The sequence below is a fragment of the Bombus bifarius genome, unplaced genomic scaffold (assembly GCF_011952205.1).
Source record: "Bombus bifarius isolate JDL3187 unplaced genomic scaffold, Bbif_JDL3187 scf7180000008493, whole genome shotgun sequence".
Lineage (NCBI taxonomy): Eukaryota > Metazoa > Arthropoda > Insecta > Hymenoptera > Apidae > Bombus > Bombus bifarius.
In genome coordinates this window covers 101,392-124,005 of record NW_022884683.1, presented here as the reverse complement: position 1 = coordinate 124,005, position 22,614 = coordinate 101,392, and the positions used below count along the sequence as shown (strand labels likewise).

Below are 22,614 nucleotides of genomic sequence, written 5' to 3'. Positions count from 1 at the left end.
ACGGCGGTGCCCTGAAACGTTTGCCATCGCTCGAGAAAGAGGGAGACGCGGCGTTTCTATCTTGCCGTGAGATCGAGAGGAAATCTTCAGATCGTCGAAGACGAGGAAGATTGCCACCGTCCCGACAGGAAAGGATGACGACGAGGCCACGAGGGCGACGGAGTTGGAAAAGGAGTCACCCAACCCCCAGCCGCAATTCTACATCGCCGATGAAACTGGCGCGATTTACTTCGCCGCTACCGTTGCCACGTATCTGTGAAATAATGGATAACGCTTCGAATCCTTTTCATATTCCTGCCGCCTCCTCCCTTCTTCCGTTCGGCTGAATCCATGATTTCGCGAATAATGGAAGGTACTCGCTGTGTAGAGATTTCGATTATGATACCTCTGATAGACTGCAAGTTTGCTTCTTAGACATTAAAATGCTCCGGTGACCCGTGCTACGAGTTGCGCATCCAGCCACCAAATTCAGTTTCGCGTAATTCTATACCGAATCTCGTTTCAGTGGATTATTTGCAGTTATAACTATAGCGTAAAGATTTTAGAGAAGATCTCTGATAAAACAGAATCATTCGTCTTTTTAACTTTCCTAATTGTATTTCCTATGTTGTAATGCAATGGAAACATTATAATATGAAAATTGTTGCTACTTAGAGACGCTTATATTATACTTTCTCAGAAGAAAAACCTGTATCTCTTTTCGGCTGTCCTACATGTTGCAGCATATGTTTCACATTTCAGTTGATTCTCTGACGATTTCACACAGATCCGTCAAGCAGATCCGAAGGATTTCAAGTCGAAACGAAAAATATCAAGCCCTACCTCGTCCTTGCGGCCGTTACAACCATTTTCACATCAATTCTCCAATCAATGTCGTCCAGATCGGATTCTACTTTCAAGCATCTGACGAGGAGTCTGCAAGTATAATCTAACGCGATGAGTTTCCGTGCAATCTGAAAGCGAACGCTCCCTTAACGGAAGCCAGAAGGATTCTCCAAAAGTACAGAATTACAAGGAGGAGACAAGAGGAGAGGGACGAGAGGAGAGACAAGTCGAGTGGCCATTCCACTCGGTAGGTTAAGGACACTGAAACGAAGATCTAAGGCAGCAGACCCGCGACAATAGAACCGTCAACCAATTGTTCAACTATCCGGGCCTCTCGCGATAGTTGGACAAGATCGATAGATGGCGTAGCGCGTTCGTCGAAAGGAAATTTCATTGGGAAAACATTGCTCGTTTAAATAACGCCACTTCGATGTATCGGGATATCGACGATGGTAACAGCTTTCTGTGATGAAATTAATTCGTCGGCGAGATATACGACGACCCTTGAAAACGAATTTAAATGTTACTAACGTACAGATCTCAAGAAGCTTTAAGTGTTTTCATGGTTAAATCTCCTGTACAGAGTAAAAAAAAAGAAAAAAAATAATAGAGACCTCGCAAAAGTGAATTACCGTTTCTAGTGGTCTGAAATTGAAACGAGCCAAGGTTTCAATTAGGTAATTATAACTGTCGCTGTAAAAGACCTGCGAACACTACTTGTGGCTTATGAAACCTAATCTCACTCGAAATACATAGGAATTTAAGACAGCGTTTGCATCAGAATTTACTCTATGGCGGTTTCAATCTCGTTACATGTATTTTAAAGTGAAAGAGACGAAGCTATACAAAGTTTGCAAAGTATCTTGTAACTGTTGTACCCGCAGACATCCAGAGCTAATAAATTTAGTATCTCGAAACGCGATCCTGGACTTTGTTTTAGAACTCTCTTACTTACACGGACGAACAGATACGATCAAACGCCTAAACGGTGACTCATACATACGTAGCTCGCGGTTACACTCAAACTTATCGCGCGCATTAGCGCGTTAACATCTTCGCCAATATCGTGTGACCGTTTAGTTCATTGTGTTGCGATCGTTCGAAAGCGGATAGCAATGTAAGTGTCAATCAATTCCCGGCGAAGTTAAATTGCGTAGCACACAATCGACGAGCAATCAGACGTCCCCCAAGAAGAATACTTTCCACGTTCCGTCATACCTTGTAGCAAACGTTTCTATAAGACTGCATTATACCTCGAAATTATGCATTCGCCTCGATAAGATCCATCGCGTGAAATTTCAGCGATTGTGGAACCGAGTGTCTTCCTTTCTCTTCGACCCTCTAAAGTCCTGTCTCTCTGTTTCACCCACCCTTTTTCCCATCCCCCAGTCTATCTACCAGTCTCCTCTTTCCCCCATTCATCCTATAATCAGCCAACTGTCTCTCTATCTCTCTTTCCAGCGAATCAACAGCATGAACCACGCTTTATGCAAATTACCAAATCTCCGCATAATGTGCCTCGTAAGCCTGTCTACGGTTGTCTTAGCTCTTATGGCAAAATGGCGGCCAGACGTTTTACCTAACATGCCCTGTATAATTTAAACATTCCTTACGCTTCTGATACTTCGTACTCTTCAAACGTACACGTTTATACAACCAGGTATCTTTGTTTCGCACGGTAAATTCGCGAATGTAATTGTTCGCGCGTAAATGTTTCATCGCGTTAACGCGAACGAGAGACGACTGTGTCTGGGAATGTCAGTAATAAACACTCGAACGACGCAACGTTGGTATATTGGAGAAATTTTAATTGAATAGTTGGAAGATTTTATCTTCTGTTATTGCTATGGCGAGATAGGAGATGCTAGCAATAAGAAAATCTTATGAATCGCGCTGATTTACTATACTACATGAATGTTAATAGAACGTATAAATTAATGAGAACCCGATAGTAAAACTGATGGATTCAACAAATAATACAAATTTTAATTACTTTGTCTTAGAAGTGACTCAGAGTATATTAAAATTTAACGTGCAATTCATTCGATGTATCTATCGATTTTCATTAAAATTTTACTGCTAATTAAACGTTAGTGCGTGAATTAATAACGACGTCTTTTTATGAGTATAGAAGAATCTTCTCTGTGTAATTTGTCTACAGAGTCAGAGGCAAGAAAACATTATTTCAGAACGCTTTATAATAAATTTTGTAGAAATCACGTCATAACATCATAATACGTCATAATATTATATATATAATATAATCATTATGTATTAACACATACTTACAATTAAATTATATCTACCATTAACAGTAAATCAAAAATAATGTTGCCTTCCTTATTACAATAAGTAATCCAAGCATTTAATTGTAAGATATGCGGAAAGTTCATGTAACAAGCATACAATATGGCGCTTGAAAAGCGCCATTTACGTTCCTCTATGAAATTATTGCAAATGATGCAAGGCTATACAATTAACACGTTATGGAACGCTTTTGTAGGATATGCTAACCTCTAGAAACGATTTTTCGCTGTGAATTTATATTCTAAACAGAGTTAGAAAATACAAAAGAACGATATTTTCTCTGAATACACGAAATTAAAACGATATTGAAAGCAAATTAATTGGTTGGAAAGAGGTGCCTTGAAATGTATTAAAAATGGCGACTTACCCCGTTGAAACACCATGGAACGAAGCCGTGATGGACAACGGGCGTTCTGCTACAGCGTAGGATTCCTTCTGCCCCCGTATTTTCTTGTTCTTTTTTTTTCTTGGTTTTGTAGTTACACTCGCGACACTTTCATTCAGATGAACACAACGCATACACGCAGAAAAACGTTGAAAGTTATGTTGTGACTCGCGAATCGGTGGCGCTATACGACGGAAACAGGAACGGAAATAGCGCGGGTGCGACCGGTGCCCCGTGAAATACAAACTATACACAGTAACGCACTAAAGTATTTCAATTATCAATGTTCTTTTACTTCGTCATAATATTTTTCACTAGAAAATTAATATCAATTCTTTAAATAATAATAATTGAATTTTACAGAGTCGTATACTGAATTTGAATATACATACATATGTATGGAACATGGTACGAAAAGAAACAAGTGCTAATAATGCCAAAATAAGTGCTTGATACAATACGAGTTTCAAAAATTAACGATTAATAATTCCAATTAAAAGAGAAACATTTTCAATTGCGTCATTTCGAATGTATACGTGAGGTAATTTACTTTATATAAGAAGAATTCTGCTTGTTAATTTAATATCGAGAGTTAATAACGTTTATACACTGATTATGACAACCGGAGAATCTGAATATTCACAACTTCTGACGATATGCGTTAAATAAAATTATGGAACGAAATTTCTCGACGTACGCATTCCCGCGTCTCTCACAGAACTAAATATGGCAGCAGGAAATCGGCCAATTACAGAGCCGGAAAGACGGACGAATCCGGAAGGAGATTGCCTCCTCTAGTCTGTAGTGTAACAGTTCTGATCGTCATTTCGCGAAACGGTGTTGCTTATACGAAGTAAATAGTAAAATTCGTATTTCAGAGACGCATGAGAATCGATATCGAGATATTTTCCGCGAGAAATTAATATTTCTTCGCGACATAAACCGCGCATAAACGAATATGTATTTTCGTCGTGAAACGATTTCGAGATACGTGTATTTGTAAAAAATTCGAGAACAAACCGTTACTTCGCCATTATACGCATTGTACGCTGATTGTAACAGACTGGTATTCACGCTTTATGGTGACTCGGTGCTTCAAACAATGGTCATCGTTGGGAAGAAGTCGTAATCATTGGCTTTATGTGAGTTATAACATTGATTTTATCTCTTTAATTCATAATTGATAGGATGAGGTTATTTTGAGATCGATGAAACCATAGATTGTAAGCTAATGGAATCGTATATCAGGCCATCTTACATTAGTGAAATTTTGCAAGTCACCAAAGTTTTCAGTATTAATATATTCTCTGTTGTACTAGTTCGATGATAAAACAAATGATATTTTACTAATTGCAAGTTATTTGATTATTCTATTTGACGAAAATTATTAGATTTAGAAAAATTATTAGATCATAAAAGGTAAATTATACCGTAAGGGGTCCTGTATGTAACACTCGTGCGCCATTTTGAAAAATATTTAATTATGATCGTAAGAGATGTTATTGAAATATTGAATTTTTATTATTGTTCTTTGCAACTTAAATTTTGTGTACCATATTTAAAATGACCATAAAACTTAAGGTATATTAACAAGTAACAACTATAAAATTGCTTCAGATGAGGATAATCATTTTAATCTCAACTTATCAATTGTGATTTAATACACAATAATTAAAAATTTGGTTAAATTGTATTGTATATAGAAATGTTTTTTTATAACATTGAAATATATATATATATATTGTGTCTTGAATAACGTTAGTAATATAACGTTCCATATTACATATATTTGTTAATATCTTCATTCCTTCCATTTCATGGATATATTTTCCGCTATTCAGTTCAACTAATGTTAAATCCGTTAGAATTGTCGATACACAGATAGTGTACGCAAAAAGTATATATCTGGAAAATAGCAAACAGACTGCAATTCTCCCAATACTTTCACAAAATTTCCGAACTGTTAAACACGAAGTGCGAAAAAATTCGTTTGTACAACGTACAAGCATGGCTTAGCGGATTTCCATTGGATTAAAATAGATTTTTAATTTCATTTGTAATTTAACATAGGCGTATCATTGGCGACGTTATATTTTTACAGCGTTAGTTTCGTAAACACGCGTACATAGAGGACAGTGTTGTCAATATAAACACAGAGAAAAAGTTTCCATGATGGCTACAAAAACGTTTGACCGAGCGTTGTCGTTTAGGAAATCGAATTAGAACGTATAAATATGGATCCGGTATCAACATGAGTTTGATGCTCTGTGTGCGTATTTTTAACGCTTTTAATGGATATTTCTCGATATAGATACAAGAGATTCCCGTATTTTCCATTTGCAAATTTCACATGTTATGACAACTCGGTTTTTACTAATTTCGCTGTTTCTAATATTTATCTTATATCGTACATTATACGAGAATCCTTTTTATAAATTATCCTTTTAACCTGATATTTAGCATCCTTCGATTGTGATGTTTATCGACCTTGTTCGACAATTATACCACAACAATTCCAAAGGTTATTCGAACTCTTTGTCGAATGTTATACTCTTTGAGAAAAAATAATCGGAGAAGTTGAGATCGAATTATTTCCTTGTTATTTTTCATTTTTAACTGGGTAGTGCGACGGTCGTTTCGCTGACTGTTCCACGGTCTATTTATTGTTTATATTTTTATATCATTGATTACGAAGAGATAAGCTGGTTGCTAGCGTAGAGAAGATTCTAAGCGTCGGGCGGGACGTCTCTCGCATCGGTTGCGTTCTCAATGCAACTTGTTTGGAAATGAATGCGGAGATACACCGCGATTTATCTCATGCCATAATTTCAATCGGCTCTCATTTCTCGGGATCGTTAATATCTCGTTGATGTAAAAGCGACCGTGCGCTCGACGACAATAAAGATGTTCGACAGCCGTGAAATACAAAAGGTAGTCACGGGCATCTTCATCCACTTTGTAGAAAACGACCGATATTACGCGATAGGTCGATGGATTTTAATCCACTCTTGAAAATGCTGTGTACCGTTAATCGATCCAACGGAAATTACGTGTCCACTTTGGTACGCGGTACAACTTAAAAACTCGTGCGATTCCAGTCTGCAAATTGAATTCCAAAGTCGTCCTGCTCTATTGGTTAACTAACAGTGTCGATACTTGCGACAGGCAATACTGCAGCGACCGTTACGTAGTAACAGAAATGGAACATGTTTGGAGGGGAAAAGATTTGAAGCGAACAGACGCCGATTCTCCATTCCAGCTTGTAATTTCTCTATGGAGGAAATTGCATTCATATAGGATTGTTGGTTTTAATTATTGTTGTAATAGGAATATTTGCAGATTTATCGTTTCACGTGTACTCGAGTGTCTTTCGAGTTTCGTATCGTGCAGAATATTTCTAAAAGAATGAAACTTCTTTGACTTGGTAAGCCTGTGGTGTTTCATGATAATGATTCATTAGTGTACGAAATGAAAATTAGAACAATTGGCTCGGTAATAAACGCGAAGAGAGTGTTTATTAAAAAGTTAAACTACATTTTCCTCCTTACGTTTTCTCTCATTACACTAAAGGAGTACTTAAGGACTTTGTAAAGTTTAATGTTGTTAATTGAAAGTAAGACGTATTGCTTTAGAATTTAGAAGGCTGAGACCTTGTTTACCAGTGTGATTGTTGCTATTGCTGCTGTGGCTAATTGCAACTCTTACATCATGTTTTAAGGCGATTACGTACATACATAACTATCAGAGGACCTTAATCCAACTTTGGCCTGTATTCCTCTGAATTGGGATGAAATAATATTCGATTCTTGCATGTTATAAATTATGTATTTATATCGACATTCACGTGGATATTCCAATTGCATCAATCATTCCTTTTATTACTAATGGAGTTAGGTAATCCTTTAGAATCGAGAACTAGAAAGTAATAAAAGTATAGATATGCTTTTAGGAATAGGATTTTTTTCTAAATTAGGTAGTAAATTACACGTGAAATTGGCAAAAAGAAGGTGTCTTTAAAAGTTACATAAATGCAACATTACTGTGGAATGTAAGTATCCGTTGTTTCATGAAGGAAGGGGAAAATAAAATTTGTATATTTAGGAAAATAATATTTTAGTATGCTATAAATCCTCTGATTTCTTCAAACTTCATAAAATTGTAAGATCTAGATAAAAGGAGAGATAGTAATAGAGAATGTGTTCAATTTTTGAAATTTCCTTTTACAATCACCATGTTAAAAGAACAGAGTTCGATACTGTAAGTTAACTGAAAAAATTGCGAATGAAATGTGTTGGTTCAACGTTGGTTTAATAGAGCAAAAGGTTGTGCATTAAATAAATACGAAACAGTGTTTCTAGCTGTGACCAAAGAGAAGATAAAATAGGATTTAGCTTTCTTCGAAATGTCACAGAGTTTCCAACAATATTTTTCTACAGTTCAGAATTTTAAGCTGTGTATTTCTCGAAAATCGTACTCTTTCGCAACAGTCGTTTCTTTCTCAAGTAGATCAACGTAATCGCAGATTTTTGAAAGCAAAGAGAACGAGAAAGGGTCCGACGAACGCTTGTTCCGTTTTTTTGCTATGAAACAAGATCCCCGATACGCGTATCGAAGTCCTCTTGAAATTCTACGGCACGAGTTGAAGAAGCCTCGAATCGTCAAGATTCTTTTTCCAGTTTCGCTAAATGTTCTCGATATCGTCGAGGAGATTATGTCGTCGAGTACGATAAAGCAGTATCAAGTGACTCAGCCTGTACAGTTAACTGACTCCAGATGAGATTGCGTAGCATTACACAACTATTTTTGTTAATCGATTTGCCGAAGTGAACGATCTAAATTCCGATCTAGTTCGTCACGTGCTAACTTCTCCATTTACCATTCAACTCTCCCCGATTTTGTTCAAGCTCTCGCGAGAATTCGATACCTTTCCGAGGAAATTCACTTTCGGAGATGCTTTAACTGTACATTTAACTGTATTCCAATATTTACAAAGGGAAGGTTAAAAGATGGGATCAGCTTCGTACTAAAAATTATCTACACATGTTTGATACACTAGAAGGAGTAATAAAGATAAACTAAATTAAGAAAGATAAGTTTTTCAGAAAGCCACTCTTGAAATAGGAGATTCTAGGTAGAAAACTATTGATTATATAGCGAAGCATTTAGCAGTGAGCAAAATTTTGTCTTTTACGATTTAGCTGATAATCTTTGCTGTGACACACAACTTACTAACAACCAGTCGGATGGCAACTGATCGGTTGTTTATCGCGTGCCTTGAACGTTGTTAGCGTCCAAGGTGGAGGAGTACAATAAAGGTAAAGAGCGTGGTTTAGTTCACCTTATTTATTACACTCAATACTCTGATTACACTGGTTAAGTTACTATATTCCACGTTCTACTCTGAATCCACTGTCCGTAGGTGTACTGATTATCCTGTTAAATATACTGTTCCCTAAGAGAATCTGTTGACTCTTAGAATACTGATGCAAGAGTCTGTCCTGTCCGTAGGTTACGGAATATACTGTTAAAAATACTGTTCACTGGTAGGTGTTAATACTGGTAGGTGTTGTTGTTGTAAAGATAGGTTCGTCGTGGGGGTGTCCCAGGTCTATTCCTACCTGGTCCTTGGGTAAAGCCGTATGTTTCTGAATGGGCTGGCTGCCTTAGTGACGGTTCGCGCGGGTGACCTTACACTTGGGGAAACCCGCGTGTCCCGTCTTCCTGAGATGTCGCATAAAAATATAGATATTTTATGGCAGATCCTAAAGTATCTGGACTGTACAATAGGCCCACTGTTTATGATAGGTCCGCATTACGGTACCCTTGACGGTCGTCCTGCCCGAGGCTCGCGTCTGGTGGTCATACCGTAGCGGTAATTATCAGGCGACCCCTCCAAATCTCGAACAATCTTTGGTTTTTAAGTTTCCAGTAAAATATTGTCTATGTGTATTAGTTGTTACTAAGCAAGGTATAGAAACAGCTATATTCTAAATGGTGACAATGTGATTCTAATTTGCATAGGTTCGATGTTTCAAATATGCCACTTCCCTAGCAAATGTTAGTAGAAAATATTCCGCGTACTAATGAAAATACCGCAGACTAGAATTGAACTGCGATCTTTTTTTCTAAATAGTTATTAACAATACTCGAATCCAATGAATGCCACTACACATTAGTGCCACTAAACATTAGGCAACTAAGTGATTGCGGGTTTTGCCAATACAATCTAATGAAAAAATCCGCAATTGCTTAGTTGCCAAGCCAATATTACTCGATTCGATGCAAACTAATTAAAAATTAACTGAAAGAAGGGGAAAATTGAGGTCACGTTGCGTGGCGGAATAAAACGTGCGAATAATTTGACGAGACGCGAGATTCTACACGTGGGAACCGTAAAATGGTATTGAATGGAGCGGCGGGGAGTGCTGGCCGCGATATGGCGAGTGCATACGACGCTGGGAAAACACGAAATCTTGGCAGTGAAAGGGTTAAAAGCGTACTTAACCCGGAGGACATAAAGTTGTAAACGACGTTGGCGTATGAAGCTGTAACCCGATTCGCGTGGAAGATATCGCCCGATATCGCTGCGACATGCAAACCCTAAACGTGTTTACAATGCATCAGTTTTATGATCGGAGTTGCATTACCCGACCGCCGACCATTTCCTTTAATGAACGTTGCGCGCTTTTATCATACGTCATTTGTCAAATCACACTTTTGCCCGGCGGCTTCGCCTCTCGGAAGCCGCCTACCCAGGCAATTTGTTTTCATTTCTGCTAACGATTCTGGCCGCCTCCATTCTCGCGGCCCACTTTCCATGCAGCCGAACCTGCGAATCCTTCGAAAGAGTGCAATCCTTTCTCGGCGATCGATATTTTGCCCGCCACTCGCTTCTTCTTTCGCGACTTGTTCGCCAGCAGGAACGTCCCGCCATGAATTTATGATACACATCGGTGTAAATTTCGGTTAACTCGCGATGGATGAAGATAGATAATGCTCCGGCTGTAATATTGTCAATTATCGAGGAGAAGGTAGCGTAGATAAAATATGGACGAAATAATTGATGTTTCCACCTCGTGATTGCGACCGATGGTTCGTCCAAATGTTGCGATTTACAGCGAAATATTCGTATCGTGGGCGAGTTCGTGCATAGACGTCAAGGTAATGCAATTAACTTGGCAATTTTTATTCTCATTGCTAGTTTGCAAAATACCTGCCCTGAAACGTCGGATAGTTAGCAAACGTGTGACTCAACGATCAGCGAGTATTAGGTTGTCCGGAAAGTTTCCTTCGTTTCATGTAACGTTTTTTATTTTATATTATTTTGTGGATTTGTGTACGATGCATTTTGTAGTAACAGAATAAAATTGATCAAAAATAATTCAATAAAATAATGTAAAACAAAAAATATAAATATAAAACAGAACTTTTCGGAACGCTTTTAGGGATCTTTTTATTTTGACATTTCGCTAGCACCGTAATGAATTCGAATGAATAATTACGTTGATAAAGTGTAAAAGCTAGGAATGATGGAAGTTGAAAGATATCACGGATTATACGATGGCTAGAAATAAAAATTCCACGATCAGACCAGCTCGACCGATGAAAACAAAGTTGCACAGCTCTGGGGATTGGAATTCGTAAATATTTTTCAGTTCCATATCGTTATCCGGAAAGTATCTTAGTTTATAACTTTCAGATGTAGGTTACGGTGGTCCGGAACGGTATTCAATCAATTTGCTGCTGTACCAATTACGTAGCACTATTGAGAGTTTCATGACGCACCGATAGTGTACAGTTCTATTCAGTGTATCATCGATACATCATTACATTCCTGTTAAAGCTAGCTGCAGTAGTCTCGGGACGTCAGAACACGGCGTCCATACGTTCAGAATATTACAAATTGCAAGTTCTCTTTACAAAGTAGAGATCTTTCTTGACTAAACTACAATTAACGCAACTGTCTCACAACTATGGTTGGACGAATTTTTATACGGAGACCACATAGCAAAGATACGACAGGTTCGTTTAGGTTCATTTCCTGACGTTTACCTAACTTGCCGATTGAAAAGTAGAATTTTAATACGAAATATTTGCAAAACGAAATGAGTTAGATTTTAAGGTACAAGTTTCTTGAGAATAAGTGCTAAATCTACTGTGTTTGTTAAGAAGCGAGTAATGTTAATTTTAACTTAATTCGGATCAATCTTAGCGAGTATAATTAACATTGTCAGTATCTTTTAACTGTTCCGAAGGATAACAGAAACACAAAGTTAGTCGCGAAAATCAAATGGGAAGATAGTTGTTGAAAACTATGGAGTTAGATCAACATACTCGATTTTAACTCTTCTAGAAAAATCGTGTTACGTGACTTATTCTCTTTTTATTTGCGGCCTTTGACACTTTGACTGTCACGGGTATCAAATATGACCGGTTATGGTTTCCTCTGTGGCGCCACAGTGGTCATTGGTGACCGGAGCGCTTCAACTTCTTACAATTATAAAAATTGTATGAAAATTGACAGTTAGGGTATTTTGAATATAACCGATAAATAGAAGATACTTTGAAATAAAAAATGCCCCATAGAACGATTAAACATTTTTATTAAAACATCAATAGAAAAAAAACGAGAACAATTGTTGCATCTAACTGTGCACTGTGTTAAAACACTGTGACGTCCTGAGCGAAACACGTGATTTCGGCGTGGCAATCAAAGTGTTGAATTGTGTCAAGCAAAATGTCAGTTGGCGAGTACGAATAGGGTGGAATTAGAGATCAGAACAATTGGTGCTCTGTCAATTCGTCAAACAGATAGAAATAACATGGATCGCACTAGAGAAACGTAGAAAGCTCGTCTGGTACATGGAGGATTCAATTTTCTCAGCGATCCCGAAATTTAGATAGAAGGAAGGAGTACTTGGAATAATTCCACGCAGCAAGTGGCAGCAGTTTGGTGTCAGCTAGAAAATAGACGAGAGGACGTGTAATATTATTGTTCCGAGGCAAGTCACAACGGCGTGCTAGGCGACGAAGCGACGTATCGTTATTCCGGACTAGCGTACGATGCATCTGACGCAATGCAGTTGTACCTATGCACTGTATGCACATACATAGGTAGGTGGGGCGCATTGTTTTCAGATTTTCCCCTGCCACACGCCATTTTCGACTTTACTTCGTCTTATACATTGCTGCCTGTACTTTACTACACGATTTTCCTCTCTGCTCCCGATATTTCTACAATTTCGCTCTATAACATACTTTTTACAGCTGCCTAGTTATACATCGATTTCCTGTATTTTTCTATTTTGCCAACGAATTTGTTTCACGCTCGTTTCGGTACCTTTTGGAATAAGCGAAAGTCACTGGTGTCATTGTCTGGTTCCGTGCAATTAAACATTTTTAGTAGAACAACAGTAAAAGAAATGAGAACAAATGTTGCATCTAACGGTGCACTGTGTTGAAACACTCTAAACATAAATGTGGCTCGTCAATACGATCTGGACAATAGGTGGTCACCTTTTTGGTCCGATTCTTGGCAAGTTTTGATCCTAATTGTTTAACATTTTTTTTATAACATCTCTGCAAAATTTTCGCGCCAGCTACGCTTGCCCTTCTTTCTTCTGCATTTCGTGTGGCAATCTTTATCGAATAAGTACATTTGATGGTTCTGGTGAATGGCACTGTGTAAGGTGCATGGCGAGTGCCATTCTAAAATCTGATACCTTGATTTTTATTTTTGTTGCTTGTTTATACAGTATCATCGCGTTTGAAATTGATGTATTTAACGATAACTCTAAAGCTAATTTTGTATATCACTCGAGGGTCCTTCTATGTGCTGTAGAATATGCTATCATTTGATCTGATAAATCTACAGCACATTTTCCTCTGTTGTAATCTACCACTACCATTGGTTTACCACGAACATAATCTTTTTTCCGCGCCTCTATCATTTCAGCCGAATATTTCGCCGAAATCATAAAAATAATCCTAATACTGTTTACTAATATCCTCTACACGATTCGATATTCTGCACGTTTTGCTTACGACGAAATGACGAATGCGAATGGTTTGTTGAAACAATGGAAGCCTTGTCACAACATGTCGCTATCAACTGTTACCAAGGCGCCACGGTGGTCACCCGTGACCAACAATAAGATAAACGGTCCATCGGGGAAGAATATTGTCTGACATCATCAATTTATTATTATTTTTCCATTATACCCTTTGAATGAACAAATACTCCCGTGTCGTCCTGAGTAAAACATAATTTCGGCGTGGCAGTCAGTGTTAATTTGGTTAATTATTTTTGTCCAGTAAATCTATAACCTGCTTCATTTCAGAGAACATGTTACTAGAACACGACAGAATTGGAATTGTAGTTTAATATCTAGTAGCGTTGTTTCCGGTATTAATTATCTTCTATGAAGCAAATTTTCTGTGCATTTAATTACCATGTATCGTTACCCATTAACTAATTCCATTCTATTTACTATTTGTGTCACTATGATAATTTCCAATTACAGTGCTGCTATTTGTATTATTAGGGAAATGTTCCCTCTCGTTGAGCCAGAATTAACCAGTAATTTTGTTAATGAATTAACGAAGGAAGCTGCTAACGTTACGTCGATTGACTAACGTTGTCGTTACGTCGTTAAAAAAAGATTCTAATATCGTTAGATCGCCTCTCGTTTAACTAAAATCGTTAGTAACAGATAAAGTTACAAATATCAAACTATGATACGACAAGGGACGATAACCCGAATCAGACCAGAACACAGCAAACTATCACGTTCACATCTTCTCCTAAACAATAACCTACGCCATGTAATATACCAATAACTATCAACGAAACGACGCTGGAATGTAAGAAGTATAACGAAGCAAGAAGAAAAAGAAACAGCTACAATCTCGACGCCATAGCAAGGTATTAGGTCGTCCGGAAAGTTTCTTTCGTTTCATAAGGTGATAATAGACGAACAACTTCTGTTGTATATTATTTTATTAAATTAGATATGATCCATTTCGTTCTATTTCTATTATTACGCCCCTGCGTAATTCAATAAACTAATACAAAACCAAAAACATTGTACGTGTACTATTTCCTTATAAAACGAAAGAAACTTCCCGGACAACCTAATACGTTGGTAGCCTGCTGCAATATTATTGGAATTCTCGATGATTTACGACCAAGCCGAATCATCCCTTCTGGCTCTAGCGATCGTAAACGCTTACCCAGAACGTTTAGTTAATTCGGCCAATAGTCGCTGATAGCGCTCGATATTGCTTTGACTGTGAACCGATAAATAAGAAATATCAAAAAGGCAGAGTAGAGAACGCACGTTCCGCTTAATCGGAGAATTATCGGAGATTAAGATTTTCATCGGGCTAACGATAATATCACGTAAGATGGCGCATGATATTTCGCGTAACGCTGCGACGTCCAATTGCCGTGTAACATAGGCGTAGGGTAATTTGCATGCTGTATAACATGTTGCAGCGTCATGGGTAAGCTATCATTTGCCGGTGTTCCGCAAATCTTGCTCATTTTCGGCCGCATAATCACTCATTGAACAATCCTATGGGCAACCCGGGCCAAGTTCAGTAATAGGCCCGTAAGACGAACACACAGGACGATACTGTTCGCATTGGCCACGTTGTGTGCGCCCCATGTTACATTCAATCCCGTACGCTCGGAATTGCTATTCGCAAACAACGCGTGGTTTCTGCATACATGCATCGAATGTGCGGTTAATTACGATCGCGTGGCCCTGTGTGTCCGTGCATCTACGTGTTCGTTTATGTTGGTTCACGTATGTACGTGTGTCTGTGCCGGCGAACGAACTCACTCGAGTCTGTCTGAGCTTCGTGCACGTCGCCGCGTTATCGACACTCTATTAATTGGATTCCAGTAATTTGATTACATAAGAAAGACGTCTGAATACCCACAAATTCATGTTGCGAAGCTTCTTTCTTCGGCCTGGCGCGAATCGCGAGGCAAACGGAACCTATCGCGCTCGTTAGTTTACGTACGACCTCTGAAATCTGATCCCCACACGAACTTCCACGTACACACGCGACCGTATTCGACTTGTTTATCTTGGGTTGGCAACTAAGCGATTGCGGGTTTTGTGATTGGCTGGTATTGACAAAACCCGCAATCACCCAGTTGTCAAGCGAATATATTACGAACGACGTGAAATAAGACGGCAGATCGCGTTCTGCGTTTCAGAAGGCTCGTCGTTGCACTTACCCTTGGCGATTTGCGCTTGATATTCTCGACGCACGGAAATCCACCACACTGAAACACCAAACACAGGCGTACGTTAATACCTAAAGATGAATCGAAAATAGGTTCTTTTTATCGAACCTTAGAATTAGTTTGTTTGTAAAATACGTCGGGCTAATACAACTGTATTAAGAGACGTATGCAAAATATTAAGGAATTCTTGATACTTTCAGTAATTTTTTGGAAAATATACGAGAAAATTGTGACTAAGGAAACCGTGTTCGTTCGTTAGTTCGTAATTTGAAGAATTTTCCGAGAGATATACGTCTCATTATCAGCTTCGTTATCCTGATTACTCGGCATTAATTAACAAGAGAATTCTGTACGTATTCTACATGTATAGGATCATTTACATAGTATTAAAAAATACAATTACAATGCAATATACAGAAATGCAAAAATATATAAACACAGAAGCATTGTTTAAAAAATTGTAGAAACAAAGAAAACATTGTTCCCTTAGGTTTGCTCTTGGCTATATATCTGATATTCTTTGTGTTTTCACATAAGTATTCTTAGACTCGGGTATTTTCCACCAACTAAGAACAATAACATGAAACATAGATGTAAAGTTCTTATATTCACCAAAGAATGAAATATAATTCTATGAACATTTTATCTTTAATGGATGTTATATAAAACCTTGTTATAACAATACGTTTCCTATCTGTTGACATCGGCCTAACGAGCTGACGATCTAAAGATCTGCATAGAATCACAGAGACGAAATATTCCAAGCATGGCAACTTTCCTTGCAATAGAATTCTAAGATGGATTTCCTTGCGCGAGTCCACGGAATTTCTCGTGTCAATGCCACCACCGTATTTTGTATCACGCTATAGCTGTTACCCTACAAAGATATACGATCTCATGAAAAAAGATTATCCCACGATCTTCCACGCTTCGCATCTTGAGTTAGAAAGAGGGATATCTTCAAAGAGCTTACAATGCGATTTTGCCGAATCCTTTTTCACCCCCAACAGTTTTCGTTCCTTCGTCTTATCGTCCTATAGCTGTCTGATATGTCGCGCCTAGTGCGCGCGATAAGATAAGCCGTGCACTTCCAAGCAGAATCGTTTGACCGGCAAAATAAACTGTTACGACGCCCTAACTTGTTTCGCGATTTCACTAATTAATCGTTCGTTTCTTTCCTTGAGATTTAAAATACTTTTCTTGCGACCCGTTATCGCTTTGATCTTTGATAATCCTGTTAATGTCGTACCTCGTTAATTGTGTGGCATTACTGTCGATAAAGATGTTCCTGTTGTTAGCTTTGTATCATTTCTGATATTACAGAGACACGTCAGTTATTAATTGCCCAATCTATGGACAAGATTATGCGCAGGATTAAAAGATTCTCATGAGTTTGTCAGAAAGATCGTCGATATTCAGCTAAGTAATCGCTGCTGCGAGTAGGCAGATCTTCAAACACGCACAAACTCTCTGGAAGCAGGATCCGCAGATGGCAATCGATGGCATGTAAACGGCAGTCGCGCGATCCGCCAGAATTTTCGATTATGCCACTTCTGAATTTGTAGGCAGAGACTCGATGGTTTCAGACAAACCAGTCACGTTCGTTCATTTACTTAGCCATTTAACGCTACAACTAAGGCATAGCTGACAAAATGACTGGTTTCTAAAAAATACGTAATAGCAAAATATTTGTATATTCATTGACTTATCATTTTCTAACGAAAGCAATTCCACCTTATGTAGTACATTTTTCCTATTGTTAATGACCCTTAAACGATTGGCGGATTTATGAAATTGTGAAACCAGTCATTTGTACTGGTGTGCTAGTTCCAGTGTTAATGCGACGAAGCCGACAGAAGTCTCGGATTTGGACCTTTTGACATTTGCCCGGCGACTGACTGAAACCGATCATCAACGGTTCCATGTCGGCGAATGTCTAAATTATCGGTGCTCGGGCCGCCACGAACCCTGTCACGGGTGCTCGAGAGAGGTTTTCACGTTTTATCGCCTACACCTTGGACGATCGACTCCCGAGCGCTCGTATAATCGGAAGATTCTTTTTATAACGCGGCCATTACAAAAGTATCTGGCTTATACATATAATACCGCAAGCTATGGTACAGAGATCGAAGTACGCCACAAAGACGAAGGCTACAATAGCTGGCTATAAAGCAGGCCAAGTGTTAAGCTTATCAAAAATTGTATACACCGTATCCTTTTACGGTGTACGTATACGATCGCATTCGCTTTTTCAAAAGCAGATTCAAAGCTGGGCTAGCGGAGCGTTACATCGATGATGTAACGGTGAAAGGACCAAGGTAACAGGCTTCTGAGGATGTAATCCGCGCACAGCCAATTTCATGGTTGCCGTGAAAGGATTATTTAAAATAACAGCGTCCTACCGCGCAGCTTATCAGAAACTTTCATCCTCGTACGACCGATTTCATTCTGTCGTAAAAAATGTCCAATTCCAATTTTCCCCCTTTGAGCGGACGGATTTCGGCCAATCCGCTTACAACATTCGCCAGCCCTTTTTGTTTTCGAAATTCAACCGTCGCGGCAATCGCGAAACCCCCCGTAGACGAAGGATGTGCTTGGACGAACTCCATCGCCGAGTCAAACGCCGGATTAAGGCCAACCGGATAAATAGTCTGCGTAGAAATTTTGGGGGAATCGATATGAACCGGGCCGTGTTCATCAACGCTATGTCTCGTCTTCCGAGCGATGTTAATCGCATCTCAACTTTTCCAATTTCATCCTGGCCAAATATCGCCGCGTATGTAAGCATTGTCCCAAGTTCCACGTTACACAGGTAGGTAAGCTGAATTGCTGTTCGTCCGAGACAATTTTATCCGGATGATTATCGCACGCGGCAATGGCTGTTCTTCTTCACTTCGTTTTTCCTTGATGGGCTCCCCTTTCGATGAAATAGCCGCCATTTGTTTGCCAATTTGTGACGTTGTTCTTGTTACTGGGTTACTGTTACTAGCTTGTTCCAAAAGTGTCTTTCGCCATCTGCACGCAGCTGCTTTATCCAATGCAATGTTTGAGCAAACGTGAGACCTAATCTGTCAAACGTTGTGGTTGTCGTCATCAGTCATTGTCGATTATTTCCTTACGAGACGAAAGAAACTTTTGGCATATTCTGATACATATTCGTGGACCATTCGTTCTGAACGATAGATGGCTGAAATTTTCAGATGAATCGCCGTCTAATTTATAAATAGCTGCGTAGATTGCTTAAAACAGCGGATGGGATATCTCACGAGTCTCAAGTTACATCGCGCGCGAGTTTCGATACAAATCGGTTCGTGAGACGAACAAAAAACGCTGGTAGATATGTTTTAGATGCTTGTCAACATATTTTATTTTCGTTCTGCACGAAACAAGGTTTACTTAGAAATGTAGAAAAACTGAGAAAGAGTGAAGGACGATAATATTCTTACTTGGTCCAATTCTGAGAATATTAATGGTACATTTAAAAGGCGAGATTTTTACCATAAAGCTGAACGTATGAGTCCTTTGTTTTTGTCTTAAGATCTGATAATCTTTATCCATCATCGCATAAGTTTCAAAGCGGGTAATAATTGAAGGCAAAAGTTTTAACAAGTTGCTAGCAATTTCTGGGGTTAATCTCGTTTTTCGTAAGGATTACAGATTACAGAAGTACAGTAGTGGAATATCCTTTGTTTAACGATTTTCTTTATGCAAATACTTTCTGTGGGACGATTTTAACAGATTACCTGATCTTAGATTTCGAACAATTAAATTCGATATTTAACAAGCGATACGTAGGTCTCAGTTAGAAAGGTTTAACAATAGATTTAGTAACCTGGACCAATCGCTTTTCCATTTTATTTTCTTCCTTTTCTCTCGTCCCTTCCCTTTTCTTTTTCGTTTCCGTGTCTTTCTCATTTCTGCTTCCTCTTCCCCTTTCCTTTCGCCGTTTTATTTCCCCGCGTTTCTTCTTTTGTCCCTCTCTGTCGTTCTTCTTTTTCCGTCTCGTTCTGTCTTCCCCTTTGTCTCTATTCCTTCCTCTCATTACAAATTCATCTCTTGCTTTGAGACACTTTAACTTTCCTGCGTTTAAAAAGTTTCGCAATTTTGAGAAGGAAAACGAACCACTGTAAAATCGAAACGGGAAAGTTTCCACGTTAACAGCAACTTCTTTATATTTATCTGAATAATAGAAAATTAAAGAAGAAAATGGGACATGTTCAAGTGGTAACAGCACCGCTATTCAGCCCAATGAAAATATCATTTTATTCCACCTTCTGGCAATTGCTCCGTGTAAAACAAAAACAGAACGCTTTTTGAAATATCTGAAATATGTGTAACATCGTTTGGTTCGTATCCAAATTCGTGTACAATGTAACTTGTTGTATTAGGTTGTCCGGAAAGTTTCTTTCGTTTCATAATAAATAGATGAACAACGATTTTTATTTTATATTATTTTATTAAATTAGATATGATCCTTTTCGTTCTATTTCTATTATTACGTCCCTGAATAATTCGCTAAACTAATATAAAACAAAAAACATCGTGTGCCTATTATTTCCTTATAAAACGAAAGAAACTTCTCGGACAACCCAATGCTTGTGTCGTCGTATCGTATCCACTGTCATTGAGAAAATTACACAGCCGAATTATAAATTAAACAGCGATTAGTCGGAAATGTTGAGCGGACGATTTACGAATACGCGACACAATATGCTGGTTTTAAGCGAAGCGTAGCTTTTGAGAAGAATCGACGACGTAAAAGAGAATTGCGGGACGAACGTGGTAATCCGACCACACGCAATTCGATATTTACGACTGATTTTTATTATCCTGAAAAAGAGAACGTGCCATGTGCTAAGTGTGCTTTCTAAAAGGACATATCATCGAGCGATTCGATAACTGTGCCAAATTGTAGCTATTTCGGGAGCAAAGTACTCGTGGGGAGATCATCGACTTTTTCTAATAGTCGCAATTCGAAAAATTTTGCTTGCTTTGGTCGGACACTGGTCTAGTGTCTAGCAGGACAGTAAAACGTGTAATGCTAATAGCAATATCGTCCAACTTAGCTGCATGACGACGCTATGTAGAGCACAGGAATTTATTACCAGCATCGTTAGCGGAAAACAGAAAATTTAATGGAATTCAATTGACCTGTGATTAAAACTTTGGCCGATAAATTTAGCGCGGTTCTGGCTTTTCCAATTTCACCAATGTTTCTATTTTCCGGCTCTCGGAAGCTAAAGTTATTCGAGCAGCCGTAAAAAGTATCGTTTCAGATTGAAACGTTAATTCCACGATACATTAAAACCGCTAAACAATAAAGTCACACAAAGACATCAGCATTTTCATCTTAGTCGACGATCGCGCGAGTAATTCATTTTATTTGCTACTCGTCCGTAGGAAAGTTAACATAACCGAACAAGTATTCAACGTGCAAAACAGGTGTTTTAATGGGACGGCCAGTTGATTCAGCAGATGAAGAGAGACAAACGTTCTATCCTCGTATTAAAGCCGCCGAGAAACGCGTTCAATTAAATAACAGATGACGGATCTTGTCGCCTGGTCGCTGCATTTACAAGCAATTTAGAACCGTTGTCTCGAGTATAACTTGACTGATACGGAAACGCTTGAACGTTGTTGACTTGAAATGTGGAGGATTTGCGAAACGTGACCCGTAGTTCGATGAGAAGATCACCGACCCTAGTCACTGGAAGCTAGAAACAACGCAACTAAATTTTAATTAAGATCAAGCCCGGTCTCTAGGCTTCTTAATACCAACGCTTCTAATTGTTCCAACCTTTCTGTTTCAACGAACAAGACTTACTTTGCAAAGTCGTCATCCTCGTCTTGCAGCTCATGCCACGTAGCAGCATGTCGTAGCTATTTGTTGTTTGGCAACTAAGTGACTGCGGATTTTGTCATTAGTTGGTATTGACAAAATCCGTAACCACTTAGTTGCCAACGAAGTTGGTCCACGTTGATCGCTTTCCGCGACGAGTTTCCTCAGCTGATGTTGGAAAGACGTTGCATTGCAGGTTGCAACGAGTCGACTACTTATAAATCGGCGCGTATACGTGTTTAAGTGCTTTCCATCGCACGAGAAGCTGCAGATGCACGGCACTTGCAGCGAATCGCGTATTTCGAATGGCAGGAAATTCGTGGCTCACGAACAGGCTTTGATACTTGTGGTTCATGGGCCGGTCGACGTCGAAGCTGGAAATTGCGTCGTTTCGAAAGGTTCCACAGTCCTCCGCATTTTGATTATTAAGTTTACGTTTCGACAGAGTGGCGAACGTGCAATTTTGCGCCACCGAAGCTTCCTCAGCAACAGTCTTCGCGAACATCTCGCGAAAATAGCATCAAAAATAGCCTACAGCTTTTTACCGGATTACAGTGGCTCGCTCATCGTGGGATATCTGTGGTGGACGGTGAAACATGTCGTTGGTTAAATTATTAACGAGACCAGTTGATTTCGTTAACTATATGTACAGATATTTTAAACTGTAGAATAGAAAAGTTAATCGCTCGACTGATGATCTCGATGACTCGATACTGATATTGATTCGAGCGATTGACTGACTATGCCTGGAGAACATGGTCATCCATTTATTGAACTTGTTTGAACCTGTCGCCGGTTGTCGGTTGCTGCACGTAGCAACGAAATTGCTTTGTCCAGAGTTTGTTTATAACAATATGTGCGTCGTGTAGTGTTAATCCTCTGTGGCAGAACAACTACGCGAGGCATCTTCAAGTTGAAACGTTGTAAGACGCATATGCCGCTAAATATCTTTCTGCAAGTACAGACATCTTGGTTATTCGTATTACTGACACGGTCTTT

At 38.9% G+C, this 22,614-nt stretch overlaps 1 protein-coding gene across 1 annotated transcript in view; it reads right to left on the bottom strand.

Moving 5' to 3' along the window:
* LOC117213063 (neurexin-3-like) overlaps positions 1 to 22,614 on the bottom strand; it is a 290,217-nt gene that overhangs the window by 233,888 nt on the left and 33,715 nt on the right. Inside the window, exon 2 of the mRNA XM_033458325.1 lies at positions 15,768 to 15,815. Within this exon, the coding sequence (XP_033314216.1) occupies positions 15,768 to 15,815 (48 nt within the window). The remainder of the gene's footprint in view (positions 1 to 15,767; positions 15,816 to 22,614) is intronic.